At 40.8% G+C, this 20,021-nt stretch overlaps 1 protein-coding gene across 50 annotated transcripts in view; it reads right to left on the reverse strand.

The window, feature by feature from the left end:
* The window catches only part of Fars2 (phenylalanyl-tRNA synthetase 2, mitochondrial), a 434,171-nt gene that overhangs the window by 257,626 nt on the left and 156,524 nt on the right, over window positions 1-20,021 (reverse strand). Inside the window, exon 1 of one of the 50 annotated variants that reach the window (XM_087590591.1) lies at window positions 18,204-18,365. Within the exon in view, the coding sequence (XP_087446717.1) occupies window positions 18,204-18,360 (157 nt within the window). The 5' untranslated portion in view covers window positions 18,361-18,365. 50 annotated transcript variants of the gene reach the window in all.

Genomic DNA, 20,021 nt, shown 5'->3' on the forward strand with positions numbered 1-20,021 from the left:
GTTCCTCATCACTTTATTCTATTGAAGATGCTACGGCAAGACAAGTGGCATATTTTCATAGATCAAACAAGTAAGTCATATTTCACACAAGTGAGCATATGTCAGCAGCTTGACAGCACACCTAAAAGCTCTAGAGCAAAAAGAAGCAAATACACACAGGAAGTGTAGAAGGCAGGAAATAATCAAACTCAGAGCTGAAGTCAACCAAGTAGGACAAAACAAAAAGGACCATAGAAAGAATCAACAGAACCAAAAGTTGGTTCTTTGAGAAAATCAACAAGATAGATAAACCCTTAGCCAGACTAACGAGAGGACCCAGAGAGTGTGTCCAAATTAACAAAATCAGAAATGAAAAGGGAGACATAACTACAGATTCAGAGGAAATTCAAAAAATCATCAGATCTTACTATAAAAGCCTATATTCAACAAAACTTGAAAATCTACAGGAAATGGACAATTTCCTAGACAAATATCAGGTACCGAAGTTAAATCAGGAACAGATAAACCAGTTAAACAACCCCATAACTCCTAAGGAAATAGAAGCAGTCATTAAAGGTCTCCCAACCAAAAAGAGCCCAGGTCCAGATGGGTTTAGTGCAGAATTCTATCAAACCTTCATAGAAGACCTCATGCCAATATTATCCAAACTATTCCACAAAATTGAAACAGATGGATCACTCCCGAATTCCTTCTATGAAGCCACAATTACTCTTATACCTAAACCACACAAAGACCCAACAAAGAAAGAGAACTTCAGACCAATTTCCCTTATGAATATCAACGCAAAAATACTCAATAAAATTCTGGCAAACCGAATCCAAGAGCACATCAAAACAATCATCCACCATGATCAAGTAGGCTTCATCCCAGGCATGCAGGGATGGTTTAATATACGGAAAACCATCAACGTGATCCATTATATAAACAAACTGAAAGAACAAAACCACATGATCATTTCATTAGATGCTGAGAAAGCATTTGACAAAATTCAACACCCCTTCATGATAAAAGTCCTGGAAAGAATAGGAATTCAAGGCCCATACCTAAACATAGTAAAAGCCATATACAGCAAACCAGTTGCTAACATTAAACTAAATGGAGAGAAACTTGAAGCAATCCCACTAAAATCAGGGACTAGACAAGGCTGCCCACTCTCTCCCTACTTATTCAATATAGTTCTTGAAGTTCTAGCCAGAGCAATCAGACAACAAAAGGAGGTCAAGAAGATACAGATCGGAAAAAAAGAAGTCAAAATATCACTATTTGCAGATGATATGATAGTTTATTTAAGTGATCCCAAAAGTTCCACCAGAGAACTACTAAAGCTGATAAACAACTTCAGCAAAGTGGTTGGGTATAAAATTAACTCAAATAAATCAGTAGCCTTCCTCTACACAAAAGAGAAACAAGCCGAGAAAGAAATTAGGGAAACGACACCCTTCATAACAGACCCAAATAATATAAAGTACCTCGGTGTGACTTTAACCAAGCAAGTAAAAGATCTGTACAATAAGAACTTCAAGACACTGAAGAAAGAAACTGAAGAAGACCCCAGAAGATGGAAAGATCTCCCATGCTCATGGATTGGCAGGATTAATATAGTAAAAATGGCCATTTTACCAAAAGCGATCTACAGATTCAATGCAATCCCCATCAAAATACCAATCCAATTCTTCAAAGAGTTAGACAGAACAATTTGCAAATTCATCTGGAATAACAAAAAACCCAGGATAGCTAAAACTATCCTCAACAATAAAAGGACTTCAGGGGGAATCACTATCCCTGAACTCAAGCAGTATTACAGAGCAATAGTGATAAAAACTGCATGGTATTGGTACAGAGACAGACAGATAGACCAATGGAATAGAATTGAAGACCCATAAATGAACCCACACACCTATGGTCACTTGATTTTTGACAAAGGAGCCAAAACCATCCAATGGAGGAAAAGATAGCATTTTCAGCAAATGGTGCTGGTTCAACTGGAGGTCAACATATAGAAGAATGCAGATTGATCCATGCTTATCACGCTGTACAAAGCTTAAGTCCAAGTGGATCAAGGACCTCCACATCAAACCTGATACACTCAAACTAATAGAAGAAAAACTAGGGAAGCATCTGGAACACATGGGCACTGGAAAAAATTTCCTGAACAAAACACCAATGGCTTATGCTCTAAGATCAAGAATCGACAAATGGGATCTCATAAAACTGCAAAGCTTCTGTAAGGCAAAGGACACTGTGGTTAGGACAAATCGGCAACCAACAGATTGGGAAAAGATCTTTACCAATCCTACAACATATAGAGGCCTTATATCCAAAATATACAAAGAACTCAAGAAGTTAGACCGCAGGGAGACAAATAACCCTATTAAAAAATGGAGTTCAGAGCTAAACAAACAATTCACAGCTGAGGAATGCCGAATGGCTGAGAAACACCTAAAGAAATGTTCAACATCTTTAGTCATAAGGGAAATGCAAATCAAAACAACCCTGAGATTTCACCTCACACCAGTGAGAATGGCTAAGATCAAAAACTCAGGTGACAGCAAATGCTGGCGAGGATGCAGAGAAAGAGGAACACTCCTCCATTGTTGGTGGGATTGCAGACTGGTACAACCATTCTGGAAATCAGTCTGGAGGTTCCTCAGAAAATTGGACATTGAACTGCCTGAGGATCCAGCTATACCTCTCTTGGGCATATACCCAAAAGATGCCCCAACATATAAAAAAGACACGTGCTCCACTATGTTCATCGCAGCCTTATTTATAATAGCCAGAAGCTGGAAAGAACCCAAATGCCCTTCAACAGAGGAATGGATACAGAAAATGTGGTACATCTACACAATGGAATATTACTCAGCTATCAAAAACAACGGCTTTATGAAATTCGTAGGCAAATGGTTGGAACTGGAAAATATCATCCTGAGTGAGCTAACCCAAACACAGAAAGACATACATGGTATGCAATCACTGATAAGTGGCTATTAGCCCAAATGCTTGAATTACCCTAGATGCCTAGAACAAATGCAACTCAAGACGGATGATCAAAATGTGAATGCTTCACTCCTTCTCTAAAAGGGGAACAAGAATACCCTTGGCAGGGAAGAGAGAGGCAAAGATTAAGACAGAGACTGAAGGAACTCCCATTCAGAGCCTGCCCCACATGTGGCCCATACATATACAGCCACCCAATTAGACAAGATGGATGAAGCAAAGAAGTGCAGACTGACAGGAGCCGGATGTAGATCTCTCCTGAGAGACACAGCCAGAATACAGCAAATACAGAGGCGAATGCCAGCAGCAAACCACTGAACTGAGAATAGGACCCCCGTTGAAGGAATCAGAGAAAGAACTGGAAGAGCTTGAAGGGGCTCGAGACCCCATATGTACAACAATGCCAAGCAACCAGAGCTTCCAGGGACTAAGCCACTACCTAAAGACTATACATGGACTGACCCTGGACTCTGTCCCCATAGGTAGCAATGAATATCCTAGTAAGAGCACCAGTGGAAGGGGAAGCCCTGGGTCCTGCTAAGACTGAACCACCAGTGAACTAGACTGTTGGGGGGAGGGCGGCAATGGGGGGAGGGTTGGGAGGGGAACACCCATAAGGAAGGGGAGGGGGGAGGGGGATGTTTGCCCGGAAACCAAAGAATTATTATTAAGTATTAAATAAATTTTAAAAAAAAAGAAGGAAAAAAATAAAAAAATGGATGTCACGGAGCATAGAAAAAAAAATTTAAGTGCTATACAATGATCTGGACAGACACACCGAAGGTATGAGCGCAGTTTTCAGTGGACTGTGGAGTTCTGTTTCTGTGTTCTAAATGTTCATTTAAAACCTTGGTTCCTGCTTTTCACAGTGAACATATTGTTTTGATAAAACGGGGAACTTTAATTTTTATTTAAAAATAAAGCAAGCTGGAGTCATCACATGAAAAAAAAAGTTAATTACAATATTTAGTAAATGGAAACTTAATTAATATTATCCAGGTTACTGTCCTGAAAGAGTTGAAACATGCTGATCTAGGAGCCCATGTTCCTCATCACTTTATTCTATTGAAGATGCTACGGCAAGACAAGTGGCATATTTTCATTGATCACACAAGTAAGTCATATTTCACACAAGTGGAGAGTACCAGGAATGGAATGAAATGGGTGCTGGTATAGGGAGTGCCTGAATCAGGTCAAGTCAGAAGCTCAAAGACTGGGTCTTGGGGACATTTTCTCAGGAATGCCAGTCCTTGTGAGAACCAAGTCAAGGACAGTCCTTGTTTCTACTACTGTAGATTGCACACTGGGCCTCTCTAATGGTAGACAAGCTCTTTAGTTTTATTTTGCAATGGTTGTATTAAGTTGCACAACATAATTTGAATAACCTTGTAGTCCAGGCAGACACTACAATCCTCCTGCCTCCATTCTCCAAGTAGTTAGGGTTATACATCTGGGCCACTCGTCTCAACCTCCTTTGCTTATTTAATTATGAAATCATATACAAAGTACTGGGAAGGCATATACTATCAAGGTTTATATATATAAACTGAACTGGACATGGTTCATATGCAATATCGTCATACACAGGCACAGAGATCTGGTTGCAGGCTCTAATTATAATGCAGGGCTTTTCCCACCCTGGTGTCTTCACTCCTTTATTTTCAGCAAACATCTAGCTCTCCACACTGAAAATACTAAGTGACATTTAATATCTACATTTCAAAATTGCACTTCCTTCTTCAGAAAGTAGGAGCTCTTCTTCCTACCCCCCGTCCTCTCTAATACCCTTGATGCGACTTAAGTAGTCCCTCCTTCTCTGGCTGAGGGCATCCCTTTTGCCCAGCCCTTCACCCATGTACTGCCATCCAGTGAGGAGGTGCTCACTGCCTCTTTAGAACTGCTCTGCTCCTGCAGCTACTCTTCACCAGCCACCTGCAGGGGAAATGCATGACATTTTATAAAAGATTATATTCTCCTCCCCGATTCTCTTCATTCACTTATTCATCCATCCATGTTACATACATGCACACACTACATACATACATACATACATACATACATACATACATACATACAAACAACAAATTTTTATTAGTCAGCCACTGACGTCTTCATATTGGCTAGGAGTTATGGATTTGATAGTCAACAAGACAGACAAGGTTTTGCCCAAATAAAATTAGATTCTAGTGAGAGTGACAGTAAGTACCACAACGAACTCATAGATTGCTAAGTTCCACGAAATTAAAACCGGGCAACACCAAGAAGATGCTTTCTGCTCAAACAACAGGGTACCTGACAAAGAACCTTGAGATGGAAACAATTCCTCTGACCCTTTGCAGTTCCTCTGGGGCCACCTTCTCCAGGTTCTGGCTTTAGCTAGTCACCATCCTCAACACACTGTCTCATTTGCTTCAACTTACAGAAAAAGGAAAGAACAAACATCTTTCCCAATGTCTTTCTCAGAAGTGAGGGATTTTTCCCAAAAGTCCCTGGTGGACAACTTCCTATGTCTCATTGGTTCAGCTGTGGGTCATCAAGTGACTTACTAACCACTGGTTAAAGAAAGTTACTCTGCTTCTATCTGACCCATTAGAATCTCCCCTGTATAAGAGATAGGAGCACCATCCCCCAAACGCCGAAGTGACAATATAAAACAAACCAGGAGAACTATCAGGGTCCATGACCCTGAGGTCAGAGGGGCAATGAAAGAGTCTCTCAGAACTGCACCTGAACAAAGAGAGAAAGGTGTCTCTGTAAAGCCCCATTAGAGTGTTGTATTATCCACACTGGGAGAAACAAGTCCAGCCAGTTGGGATCAGAAAAGAATAAAGGAAGATGAACAGAGAAAGAGTCAGAAACTAACTGTGCAGGCCCCAAAGACCAGCAGCTTTCTGGGAGCACATGCCTCATGACATAGTCATTCCTACGTCATTTAACTGTGATGCAATTCATTGACCACTAAAGTCCAGACTGTGCCTGAGCCCCTAATGTTCTCCCTTACCTGGATCCACACGATGCTAACACATGTTCAAATCAACTCTTGTCCCCTTAAGTCATTGTTGAACATACCACACCACATTCTTGTACTATTCATTCATAGTCTGTATTTCTCTTCCATCCTGATCAACCAGTTCAAACCGTGTAAGGAAACAGTGAAAATCTAGTCTTTTGATCATTGGCTATGGGAGAACTGAGAACATATTCAAAGACTGATACTACAAAAACCTTGCAGAAACCGAAGGAAAAGTCACTCCTCCTGTTGGCAATAATCACATCTTTGATCACATGAGCTTTCATAGCAATTGACAATTCCCACTTTGAATTCATCTATCTCTATACTCTGGCTGCACCAAAATACAAATGTCTGTGACTCCCACTCTTGTGTCCATGACTTGTGCAAGGCACACTTCTTGGTGCATGAAAACCAGCTGGTAAATAATAAACAAATGAAACAAAACCTGGCCAAACAAGCAAATGGACAGAGACTGTGTCAGTACTGGTCATTAAGTGGACAGAAAGGGACAGAGGAACTGCTATTGGTGACTACCAAGCTGTAACAGCTTCTCGAATGGGGTGCAGTAGGAAAGAATATTTCATGAGGAAGAGTTTTTCAATCTCCACACTGAGGCTGATTACCGGGAAGCATACGGAGGGCTAGCCACCTCAAGGTAGAGGTTCTGAGGTTCCCTATCATCTGTGTGCAGGCAGGCTGACACTCTTGTTTGGTGCTCAAATCAGTGGTACTATCAATAACACAATATTCTGCAGAGATCTCCCAGGGCAACGAGACTCTTCTTGGGCTAATTTTTGTCTTCGAGTCTATTGTGCTAGAAGTTACTATGTCCCACACCACAAACAAATCTTCTATGTTCATGTATCTGGATAGGTCATGCTAAAATGCGGATAAAAGGACAACCCAATTTAGTCTAGAGGGGTGAGATTGTCCTCCCAAATTCTATTAGAAAAAAAAAAGGCAACTGCATAAGTAGACCGTGTAGCTCTCCATGTCTTCTGAATGGGGCAAGCCACCTGCCACTCAACAGTACATTCCAGACACAGGAGGTACACCGCAGCAGGCTCAGCTTGGGCTGCTTGTGTCACAACCTCCTGGGCATTACTTCACTGCAGTGTTTCATAAGCAACATGGGTGACAAAGTATCATCTAAAGAAAGAACAGAGCACTCTGTTAAAAACAATGCTCAGCCACAGTTACAGGTCAGCACAGCTTGACCTTGTTAGGCTACAAGATGTATTGGGAGATAAGTTCACACAAACTGTTTTCTGTCTTTGTGCACAAAATCTTCTTGGTGATACACATTGAGTTTCTATTATTCTTATAACCAAAATTGGGAGGTGGGAGATCCATCTCTTCTGAATAACAAAACATACTGACATCACAGGCTTCCTTCGCTTAGGCAGATTACTGAACAAACAAATATTTATTCTGAGTTACTCAGCTGTGATACATGAGGGGATTCATGACGTGCTGTGTCTGGTGCCTGTTAAGCTCTTACAAGATAATTGGACTTTGGACCACCTAGAACATTGTGCTTAATGGAGAGCTGAATTTAAAAATTCAAAAACATGGAATGAGCAGAATTTAATCAGTCACACCTCCATCAAATTGAGGCAGAAATAAATAAATGGGCAATAGAAAGGTGCAATAAAACCAGGATTAATCAAACCGTGATTAATTCAGGATCAGATTAAAAACCAATAGTGCCAGCTGCATCAGTCTCTTCTGTGGCGTTTACCTCTCCTACTCCTTTTTATCACCATGTTTCCCCATCTTCTCATCCCACTCTGCTCTCACCCCTAGGGCACTTTCCCTGGATGGATAAACCTGCAGGAGAGTTAATTGTCACATACATGGATTTAATCAGATTGTCCATCACATTTGGGGCCCTGCCTTCAGTGATCCATGACTAATTGTTGTGGTAATTTTTCAATCATTAACAGCAGCACATATGCTGCAGACAAATCCCAAGGTGCCTAGTAAGCCCCAGTGACAAGCAGACCAGAGGCTCCAGAAGGATTGCCACATGCCCCAGCCCAGCCCCCAACCCAATCCTATTAGTCATGCCTCCTTGTTAATATACACTTATCCCAAGGATATGTCAGGCGGCAGAAAGCTCTGAGGGGCTCCGGCGTGCCTTATGACTTGCCCTGTTTTCAATCTAGATTCTGAAAAAGGAAGAGGAAAGGAAATTAAAACTCCATGTGGGACAAGTAGCTGAGGGCCTATTCTCAATTCCACTTGCTTTTCATTCACTTTCACACAGGCTCCTGAGCTGTGGCAAGTGCCCTTTCTTTGAGTTTCAGCAGTATTAGCAATCTCCATGGCAACCACCAGTGCGCATCTGCTGCACCAAACTGCAGCATCTCTGGCTCAATTCTCAAGTTGCCCTGGTGTCAGACGGGGCATGCCATGTGCACTGGTGGGACAAGACCCTGCCTTGGGGAATCTTTCAGCTGATTGAAGCCTGGCTCTAATCACCACATAATATGAGTGAACAAGATCACAGAGAATATGATCTGCCGCGCGAGGCAAGAGGGTTCTAGAAATGCTATTTATTTTTTCATTTTCTTTTTCTTAAGGGTCTTTGTTGGGTAAAAGCAAAGAGGCACTAGCTATCTAACAAAAAGGATTAAATTTCAAGTAGATGCCACAATGTTTCAAGTTGCTGTTTGTTTAAAGCCTATGTCTCAGACACCTTTCATTAAGGAAACTATTCAAGAGGAAATGCAAATTCCTAGGGTTTCCATTTGGGTCTTCTTAGGAAAATGGTTATTTTGCACATTAGTCAGAATATGGAAAGGGAAGAGAAGGATTCATGGAATTTCACTGACAATTTTATTCCTCCTGCAGAGTTTCAGGAAATTCCCTATTACACTCAGTTTTCCCAAGACTAAAATAAGACCTACTTTACTCTAAGGCACCTAGCCCCAGATCACGGAACAAGATCTTCAAAAAACTTAATCAATTTGAGCAATTCCTGTTTAGCTGCTTAAAAGAGAGATGGTTGTTGCAGGCTCTATTGCTGTGAAAAGAGGGACCGAGCGCCCTCTGCTGCTGTGTCTAGGTCAGGCTCCCCATATCCAGAAACCCCCACTAAGGTTCACTTCCATTACCATGCACTCTTAAAAAACTCTAGCTTAAAAGGCACTCACTGATCAGCAAGAGGAACAAGAGAGATCCAGAAAACAAACAGGTTGCTGTAAATAGAACAGTCTTCCACACAGCCACTCACCACTACCTTGGGTATTATTAGAAACAGTTCAAGAAAGTGCTTGAGAAAATTCAGAGTGCTGATTGCATGTCGTAAACACAAATTAAAGAATTAAAAAAGAAAAATGGAACTTGCATTTCTACTCACAGTCTTTCACCACAAGACCGATACATGATCTCATTGATTAGTATATGTTTTAGAACACTCAGGCAAAAAGAAAAAACTTGTTATTCTTAGATTTAAAGTCACAGCAGTAGTTTCCAACTTTACATTCAAATCCAGTTTGAACAAACACAAATTTGTGTTTTCATAGTGCTGTACAAAATAAACAACACAGAAAAGCTTCACTTTTGTACCACTAAGAACCTAATTATTATAAAATAAAATTACAGAGAAAAGTCAAATGCATTGAATATTACTTTTAATCCTCTTATATAAATGATGGCAATCCACATTGATAACTTCAAATACTAGTTCAGCAATAAGTTCAAATTCTGTCATTCAAATTCATTCTAAAGCAAATGATGCAGAAATTGTGCTTCTTCACTACAGATTAACTCCTTCCATCATGTCTAAATAAAAATGACCACAATAAGTAGATAATGGTCTACTAAAATTCAATGCATAGATTCAAATTCTATGCCACAAGCTACTCTGAGAGTTACAAATAACATTCTTCAATTTTTACAACTCAAGGTCAATGCCAATATCTCCCATGAATGAAATTAAAAATTAATTAACAATTAATGGACAGGCAAGGAGTGGTAGCGCAAGCTTTTAGTCCTAACACTTAGGAAGTAAGGGGAGAGGAAGTCTAACCTCTGAGTTTGAGGCCAACCTGATCTACAGAAAGAATTCCAAGCCAGCCAGACCCTGTCTCAAAAAGAAATAAAACAAAACAATAACACAGAATTAATGAATAGGAGATTGTGAGATGACTGTGTGATAAAGGACACTGCCAGCTCCTAAGAGGACCCAGGTTCAATTCCCAGCACCCACATGGTATCTAACAGCATGATCTAACTCCTGTTCCAGGGGATTGGGTCCCCTCTGATGATCTCAATAGGTACTAGGCACAGATACTGGGCACTTACGTACATGTAGGCAAAATACCATACACACAAAATAAAAACAAAACTAAGAACCAAAGAATGAAATAAAATTGAATCAGGGGAAGAGGATACTAAAGAGATATCTAGTATAACATTGTATAGTTGACAAATGACAAAAGAATGTGAACTTGAACTAATCTATATCTGACTCAGTTACTGACTTGGTTACTGAGCTCTGCTCAACAACACTGAGTAAAATCAGATCCTGTGAACAGACTCAGAGAGCTAGAATATGGAATCCAGTTCCCTTTGGGGGAGAAAGTGTTATAAAACCTCTGGCTACCTGAACCATGTCTTATTTAGAGGCACACACATTATCCCATCTCCTCTGGCTTTCGAAGTAAGACAACGTGACTGACAGAAACCTAGCTCTATGATCAGACACCAGTGTGTAGAATATTCTTGATGACCAAGTTCCACAGGCTGGCAAATGGTCTGTGGGTTGCTAGAATAGCAATCGGCAGGTAGCTGGTGGATTCATGTATGATGTGTTGGAGTAGAGGGGCATGAGGGGGTCTTGGCAGTGAGTAATTGTCTATGGAGAAAGCCATGGGGGATGAGCTACTGATAGCCTATGTAAGAGTCACTTGAGCCAGAGCCAGTGGGGGTCCACCATGGGAGCAGAACACCCCACCATGAACTGCTGTGAGCAGCAGGGGCCCTGGGTGGAATGGTAATACTGTTCTATGTGCAACAGCACCCAGGGAAGGCTGGGGATAAACAGGAGGGAAATAAGAGAGGACACAGCTGAGCTGCTGGGCGGAGCCTGACACCAAAGCCCAGAAATGGTCCTAGTGATGGGGCCCACCATGTTCTCTAGTGGACTCATAGGACACTTTTCATGGACCCAAAAATGGTAAGAATCCAGCAAAGAGACTGGCTCGAGATTTCCAATATTTCCTGTTAGACAATGCTTGGATGTGGAGACTGGAGGCTCTGAGATGCCTACATTTACAGGTACAAATTCCAAACACAGAATCCTCTAACCTCATCATTCAAATAGGCATGGTGCACACATTATCTTACAAAGGCAAATGAAATTATCACCTTATTCTTATCTTACCACCATCGTCCTATGCATTACTGGAGACTCCTGTGAGGGGTAGGAATGATCTGTTAATTGTTAGGAAATGAAATAGATTGCTGATATGCAGATTCTGGAACTTATTCCACAGACACAGGATATAAAGATCAAGCCCTTACACTCAGAATGGAAGTATTCCATTTTATGAATGAATGGCTCTTTGAGATAGATCTAAAGATTTCTAGTCAAACTGTACTTCAGAAAATAAGTATCCTTTCTATAGTATTATGAATTCTCTTTAAACAGTTCCTTTTTAAAACACAAAGCACTTGATGAGAATATGAAAAGGACTTGCTTTCCTTTAATAAGATAACAATAGTTCTTCACTAGCATGCAGATCTCCTTTGATTTCATGAGATGGCATTTTTTTCTCCTATCACAAATCAAGAGAGAACAGCTCTAACTGGTACACCTGACGTCTTAAGCTGACCCTGTTCTACACATATTTAATTTCCTCACAGTTTGAGAGATTATTTTGCAGTGTACTGCAGGATGAGAAATGGCACTCATTTCGTCACAAGCTTTGATACTGCTGGCATAAAGGACTTTGATGACATCCTAGTGCTTAAAATAAGTTTGCCTGGGTGTGTCTAACATACCGCCAAAAGTTCAGGGTTGAGAGTAGCACAGGCCTTCTGGAAAAGGCTGAGAAGATACCGTCAGAGGCTCCACTTAGCTAATATATGGTGGTTATATGTTTAAACTAGATTCTGTCTCTCAGAATGGAAAATGGCTGATCACTACTGCATCAATAATCCTTCCATCTAATAAAATTCTTAAGTTGAAAACATTAAATGAGAAAATGAATGTCTTGAAACAGAATTCATTATTCTCTTATGATAATTATCTAAAGGTTAAAAAACCTATACTCATCAAAATTACTATCTAAAAACCACAGAACCACACAAACAAAGGTATAAGTCATCTAAGAATATTTTTTACCCCAATCCCATTCATGTTACAGATGGAGAAACTCAGAAGCCCACAGAATGATGATGATGAGGACAAAGACAGTGGTGATATTTTATCAAACTAATATTTAACAAAAGGCAGCTATGTACCCCAATTTAAGCATTTCATATATACCAACATCTTTGATTTATAAGTCCTTTGAGAAATAAACATTGTATTATTATCTCAACTTTCACAGACATGAAACAGAAAAGGAGGTTAAACCATGACTCCATTGCTATCTACATCCAACAGACAGCAAATCATGAGGCAAGGGGTGGAGTCCAGCAGGGCAACCCTTCAGCACCACAGGAATCCACAAGTCACAGCCCATCAAAGAAGCTGACCAGGTCAACAGAGTCAAATTACTATCACCAAGTAATATAAGGGCAGATGGGCCTGGCAAGATAGCCCAGCAGATAAAGGCATTTGCATCAAGGTTCACGGCCTGAATTTAATCCCCCAAATCCACAGGATGGAAGAAGAAAACCAAGTATCCAACGTTGTCTTCTGTTCTCCATATGCATCCTATACACACATGATTCACTATACATAAAACACAAAATAAGGTGCAAGAGTAGAAAAAGGTTGAATGTGTACTTCAGAGACTCCACAGCCATATCTTTTGAAAATTCTCTGTGCCAGGTACCAGACATAAACAAATGTGAAAGATGGATATATTAACTTTATGGAAGCTATCTTTGCCAGCCTTGGTAGCCATGCCTTTAATCTCAACACTTGTGATGCATTACATAGCATTACATAGTGACACCTGATTGACAAGGGGTGGGGGAGCGGCAAGCAGAATGAAAGACAGACAGGCAGAAGGAGGAAGGATGGGAAGGAGGGAGGGAGGGAGGGAGGGAGGGAGGGAGGGAGGGAGGGAAAAAATGAACTAGTGTCAGCAGAGAGCTAAGATGTCCACTCAGGGAGAATCTAAAGAAAGAAGCAGAAGGGTCCTCTGGCTCATATGTTAAGCTCACATGAGAAGCACACATTACAGCTCTGGTCAAATCTGGGCCTCCGCAGTCTCAGTGGAGTTTGGTAGTAGTCCTCCATCAGTTCAACCATAGGAAAACCCAGGGCTGTGAGCTTAGCAGGCAAGGGAGGGGACGAGGGGAAGGTCATGCCTGAGTGATGCCTGCAGCTTTACAACGAAGATGCCTTTATTTCATATTCCACATCAATGAGGCCAGAGTACTACAGGAAATGAAACCAGACAACAGCTTTAGCTCTCATTACCTTATGACAAGAAAACTCAGCCATGAAGGAGCTAAAGGACTTGTCAGATGTTGTGGAAGGGAACAAGCACCAATTGAAAAACATGAATGCTCTGCTATGGCATGTCAAAGCAGAAGGGGGAAAGTCAATAGTTCTTAAAGTCCACATGTTCAAGTACATCACAGAGAAATATTTCATTACTTTCTTAGTTCAGTATTGAAGAGTCCTATGTAGACTCAAACCTGAGCTTCAGTGTGTAGGATGTTCAGGGATCATAATGGGAACTACTCAGGCAAGGGTCATGAGGGCTCCTCAGAAAGCAAGCAGATCGAATAAGGGCTTCTAAAGACTGACTTTACTTCATTAAATGCTGTTATCCAATGTTTAAAATATCCAGTTAAGTATAACAACCAAGAAATTAGGGAGTAACCCTTCAGTTTTACTAAAAAATTCATCACTAGTATCTCACTGACTCTTCACAAACCTTTATTTGTGGTCAATCTTTAAGAAGAGATCTGCAACAAACAAGAGTATGTGGTTATCTCTATTCTGGCCAAGAAAGTCACGGGCTACCCTCGCTCAGAGTAAGAGTCAGTACAGCTCATGGCTCTCTATGTGCTCTAGGACTCAAAGAACCCAGCAAGGAGCTAATGCCTGTGGCTGACTCAAGGTGGCTCCACTGGCAAAGGCAACACTACTCAAAAAGTCAGATATGATGTGGTATTGGAGATGTGCACAGAGTGGCACATGAATACTGACGGGGCCTGGTTAGGTCTAGAGTGGGAGCAGGAGTGGATAGAGTGGGGTTGAATATGACCTGGATATGAGAAGCAGGCTGCATCTTTATAAATGAGTAGAAACTAAGAGAAGAGAAGGACAGATGGCAGAAGGAATGGTCTAAATAAAGCCACAGAGGCAGAGAGGAGGGACATTAGAGAGCCACACATCTCCTGTTTCCTTAATGGAATAACAGAACTAAGCTCTGTAGGAGCTGTATATTAGATGCGGGGTTTCAGAAGCTTGAGGGGCCAGCATGGTGCCTGGTATCTGGAGAATCAGCTACTCGGAGACTGAGACAAGACGGTGCTTGAGCGCTGGAGCTGGGGTCAGTCAGGGCAATACTGTGAAATCCTATCTCTTAAGAAAAAGTGTGTGACTTTAAAAAGAAGTATGTCTGTGCTAAGTATATGTGCCATAGGATTATGAACATATGCTAAAAATAAAGTTGATTCTTGTATAATGAGCATTTTGAAATCTTAGGACAAGAGTCATTTTTTTTATTGTATCTGATTGGTAAGTATATGTAGGTAGTCACGTGTGGGCAGGTATAGATGTATGAATGTTTGTGTGCACATATGCATGTCAATGTTAGGAGATATCTGCCTTACCTTTAACTTTTAAGACATATTCAGTTTAGTTTATGTGCATGAATGCTTTGCCTGCATCAGTGTATATGAACTGTGTGTACTGTGGTACTGGAAAGTCACGGAAGAGGTCTTCAGAGACTTTAAAACTGGAGGAAGGGATCATTTTGAGTCACTATGTGGATGCTGAGAACTAAACCTTGTCCTCTATAAGAACAAGTACTCTTAACCACTGAGCCATCTCTCTAGCCCCACGCGGTAATTTTTGAGACAGGCCCTCTGTCTTACTGGGCTCAATGATCAGGCTAGGCTGACTGGCCAGACAGCTGCATGGAACTGACTGCCTCCACCTCCACAGTGCCAAGATTACAAAGGGCAGAATTCCTGTCTTTTTGTACATGAATTCTGGAATTCTGAGGGGAGAACTTGCATCCTCAGGCTTGCATGTAACATCATTGGAACTATTTCCTTACCCTAATATTCATATTCATTCTCTCTCTCTCTCTCTCTCTCTCTCTCTCTCTCTCTCTCTCTCTCTCTCTCTCTCTCTGTGTGTGTGTGTGTGTGTGTGTGTGTGTGTGTGTGTCTATGAAGAAGTATTATGACAAAAATAATAAAAAGCTGTTTTAGAATTATGTGAGAAAAGCTATCCCTTGCTGCTTTTGAGTGACGCCTGGCAGCTACAGAAGACTGCTTCTCCACTGGCACTTTTTGGTGATGTGGACCCAGGATGAAGAATCAGAAGCACGCCTCTCTGTGTAGCTAAAGGGAATATAACACATAAATGCAACGTCTTCCCAGGTGTCATTCCAAAGTCATAAGCAAGAACAAGAAGCCATGAGCAGCCAGAATGAAGCTACGAGAGAGCTGTAGTGCCATGGCACAGTGCTGGGCACCTGTGGTTGCCATTGGAAGCCGATGAGCAAAGTGGTGTAGCAGTGCAGGCCCAGATAATTCTCAATGAATGTTACCATAAGATAAGGAAGTAAGCGTGCGTGCACGGCACAGCACCGAGCACTAGCAAACCTTCCCAGGACGCTTCTATTCTGACACAGGATGACACTTAGCTGCCCAGTGCTTGATGAAAAGGCTTCCTGACCTGTATCTGCGCACAGCCACAAAGGGTGAAATCCTCATCACTGCTTTGCTTCATTTTGTTATTCATTTTTGTTTTTGAAAAAAAAATCAATTGAGAGATAGTTGGTGGCAGAATGGACTTGTCCAGGGATGTTCTATGTATCTACTGATTTTTAGAGGACTCTGTTTAAATTATTTCTAAGAGATGATAATGGACTGAGGAAGCTTGCAAGGTTCCATCTAGTAGGTACAGAAGGCTAGTCCTCCCTGTCTCCACAGAGAGTACAACTTCCTTGTGTCTAATCTGTGGCCCTCATGCTTCAGTATAAAGGATTCTTTTAGTTGTATTTTCAAGAACACTTCAAAAGACATATTCTAATTTCAGACTATGTCAACAATTCCAGCACTGATCTATCTGAAGCAAAGTTGTTTTCACATATAGAAGAGGTCCTCATCTCTGGCTTATTGTTGCTAATAGTTTTCATTTTTTTTTAAATGCTACAAAATGTTGGCAATTTCATGGTTGCATGAAAATACTTCATATATCTCCATAAAGAAAACAGTTATCTAGTGGATTTGGAAAGGGCTGTATTACTAAGAAATGTCTTCATCAATGACAACAAAGGTAAAGAGTATATTCTAAATGTGGTCAGGACAAAACAGGCTGGCAGATTTGGGAAAGCTTGATTGTGGCAAAGGTTCACTCTTCCAAACAGATCCCTGAGGGTGAGGAGGACTCAGGACTTAAAACCTGGCAGAAGCCCAGGGCTCCCAGTGACTACAGCCAGGCTACCACACTGGGTTTGAAGACACTGGCTTGAAAGCAGGTCAAATCATGATTATCCAACCACTGAGGTACCTACGGGAGCCAGCTGTGGGGGCAACCAGCTGCTCTCAGTCACAGCCTCCTGAAAGCTCAGTAGGATAACACTGGTCAAGCTCTTCTGAGTATCCCAAAGGGAGCTCTACCCTTAACAGGACTCATTTTCCTTTGCATCTCCAGGAAACCACTGAGAGTGGGTGCTGATTAAAAACTACTGAATAAATGAATACACTGCATAATAAATGAATAAAGGAAGAATTGGACAATCACTAGGAAAGCAATCCCTAAGTCGCCAGGCACTCTCCCTGATCCCGGTTATGATCACATTAAAGAAAGATGCAGACAAGCAGAGGGTCAGAGGACAGTGCCTGTCCTGAATTCCCAGGGCCAGGACAACTCCTGATGGCACCTCCTATGTCTGCATATATTGACATATCCGTAACATCTTAGCAAGGACCTTCTCCTTCTCTTGAATAAGACCTTTCTCAAATTACCACTTATTACCTCCATTATCAAAGGAGGGGAGTAAAGAAACCAGTGATGTAAACTAAAAGGAAAATGGAAGTAGTTTAGGGTTGAAGCTACCAAGAGATTGTACCACCAGACCAGCAACATCACAGAAACAACAGGAAATGGCATATGTAACTAAAGACAACCCCTTGTATTTTTTTTTCTTTTCTGTTTTTCAGAGCTGGGAATCGAACCCAGGGCCTTGTGCTTGCTAGGCAAGCGCTCTACCACTGAGCTAAATCCCCAAGCACAACCCCTTGTATTTTTAGAAAATAAATCTACCCATCAATGAAAAAATGGCTGAGCCAGTTCTACGAAAGCTACTTATATAGTTATGCCACAGGCACATGAAACAAAACTGTAGATAATACATTTTATTAAAGTTTACCACACCTATTATTGTTGTAAATTTTTCCTGTAATATTTGCAGTAGGGGCATAATAGAACAGTGCTCCTTTTTTTTTCTTCTTATAAAACAAAAGCAAAATAACACAAACCAAACAAAACTCAAGAAAGGAGTTTTTTGATTATCAGTTTTGAAAGGTTGACAAAAAATTGGGCCTACCACATGAGTGAAGAAGGCTGTGATAAAGACATCTAATGTATGGTCTGTAAACTTATACATAAAACTAAGTCTTCCAAAACTTTTAGGAGTCTTCAAAAACCTTGTAGAACCATAGGATTTTGCAAGGTTATAGGACACAAGATCAAGATATAACACTCAGTCCTATTCTACACACCAGCGAAGAGCAAAGATAAAATAAGATTTTAAAAGAGAATTCACTCCCAACACCATAAAAAGAGTAAAACTCCTAGAAATTAGAGAGTACTTACGAAAATTACCAAACAGTGTTGACAAGCTGTGGCTGATTAAGTCAATGTTTGACTTCGCAGGCGAACTGTTCCTGAAAGCACCTTGCTCCTTCTCCACAAGGCTGCAGCTGCTGAGTCGAGCCACTGTGACAGCTGCACAGCTCTCCCAGGAAAGCATTTACTAGTGCTCTCTTTAAGAAAACCTTCACCAGCCTCAGAGCCACACCCACTGTAGAGCTGGTCTCCATGTGACTAAGACTGAAATTATCCACACACTCAAAGACTGCTGGGAAAATCCTGGCTCTTGCCTCTCTTTTCTTTTCCTTGTTCTAAAACTGGCAAGCTGATTCTAAAATCTGTACTGAAACAAAATAAAAAAAAAAAACTTTCAAATTGCCGACATATAACTTAAAATGAGCATCAGAGTCTGAGAAGTTACATTACCAGATTTGGAACATGCTCTAAAGCTGTATAATCAAGACTGAAATTGCTTGGCGTGGATCCCCCCCCCCCAAATGTCAAAGCGATCCAAAGGAGACAAGAGGAGCACTTCGACTAGTGGCTTTGTACAAAGGAAACCCACAAAGATGCACTTAAAGCTTTCCCTTACACCACTCACAAAATTTAAATCAAAATCATCTTAAGCCTAAATAGGAAAGGTAACACTTCTGTAATCTTTCAGAAAAAAACCAACCAATTAAATATTAGGATAAATAATCCCATCAGTGCAATAGCTGACCAGACATTTCACCTGAGAAAGTGGACAAACGGCTCATGAGTGTGTGGGAAGATGCCTACAGTCCTTGTGGTGAGCACAATGTTAACTACTACTGCCAACATTTGCCTCCAGAGTCCACAGGAATGGCTAAGATCAGGAAGCCAGTCAGTAAGAGCGTGTGCTGAAGAAACAGAGGAATCAGAATGTTCACATTTGCAGGTGGGAATCTAGATGATTTTGTTACTTTTGAAGGGTTTTGCGATTTCTTTAAAAAGTCTATCTTAAGTTTACTAAACAACCAAACAATTTTACTCTAAAGAATTACTCAAGAACTGAAATCATCTGGCCCCACAAAGGTCAGCCCAGGAATATTCACAGTAGCATCATAAAAGTCCTAAACTTAAAACAAACTAACTGTCCATCTCATTGGAGTAGATAAGAAAGAAACTGAGGTACATACATATTACTCAACAACATGAAAGGAAGGATGCCGGAGCTATGGTAATAAAATGAGACTGTACTAAGTGAACAGGTCTTGGGCAAGGACTTCCATTTATGTACTATGTGTAGAAACCACAAAAGAGACTAGGTTAGTTTTTGACTATGGCTTTGCACATGGGGAAAGAGTAGCAGTGGACTCTAATGGGCAAGAGGAAACCTTCAGGGATGGTAAAAGGTTCTAAAACTGAATTGCATTGATTAAAAAACTCCAAAATTGAATTAAATAATACTTAAAGTGTATAGTTACAGTGGGGATTTTTAAAACTTTTATTTGTCAAGGTGTTTTGCTTGTATGTATGTATGTATGTATGTATGTATGTATGTATGTATGTATATGTACCACATGTTATGCCTGGTGCCCACAAAAGCTAGAAAGTGTCAGAAATCCTAGAATTGGAATTATAGCTGATTGTGAGCCACCAAGTGGATACTGGAAATTTCAAAGGACTACAGTCCTTTGAAATAACAGCCAGTCCTCTTAACTGTTGAGCCATCTCTCCAGCTCACAGTGGGATATTTTTATTACTGAAATTATTCTCCAATATAGCTGTTGGGGGAAGTGAAAAATAAATGACAAGAAATTAAAATGTTTTCATCCCAAACATGCAATGGAATCTACA

This window comes from Rattus norvegicus, chromosome 17 (genome assembly GCF_021556685.1).
Source record: "Rattus norvegicus strain SHRSP/BbbUtx chromosome 17, alternate assembly SHRSP_T2T, whole genome shotgun sequence".
In the NCBI taxonomy this organism is placed as follows: Eukaryota; Metazoa; Chordata; class Mammalia; order Rodentia; family Muridae; genus Rattus; species Rattus norvegicus.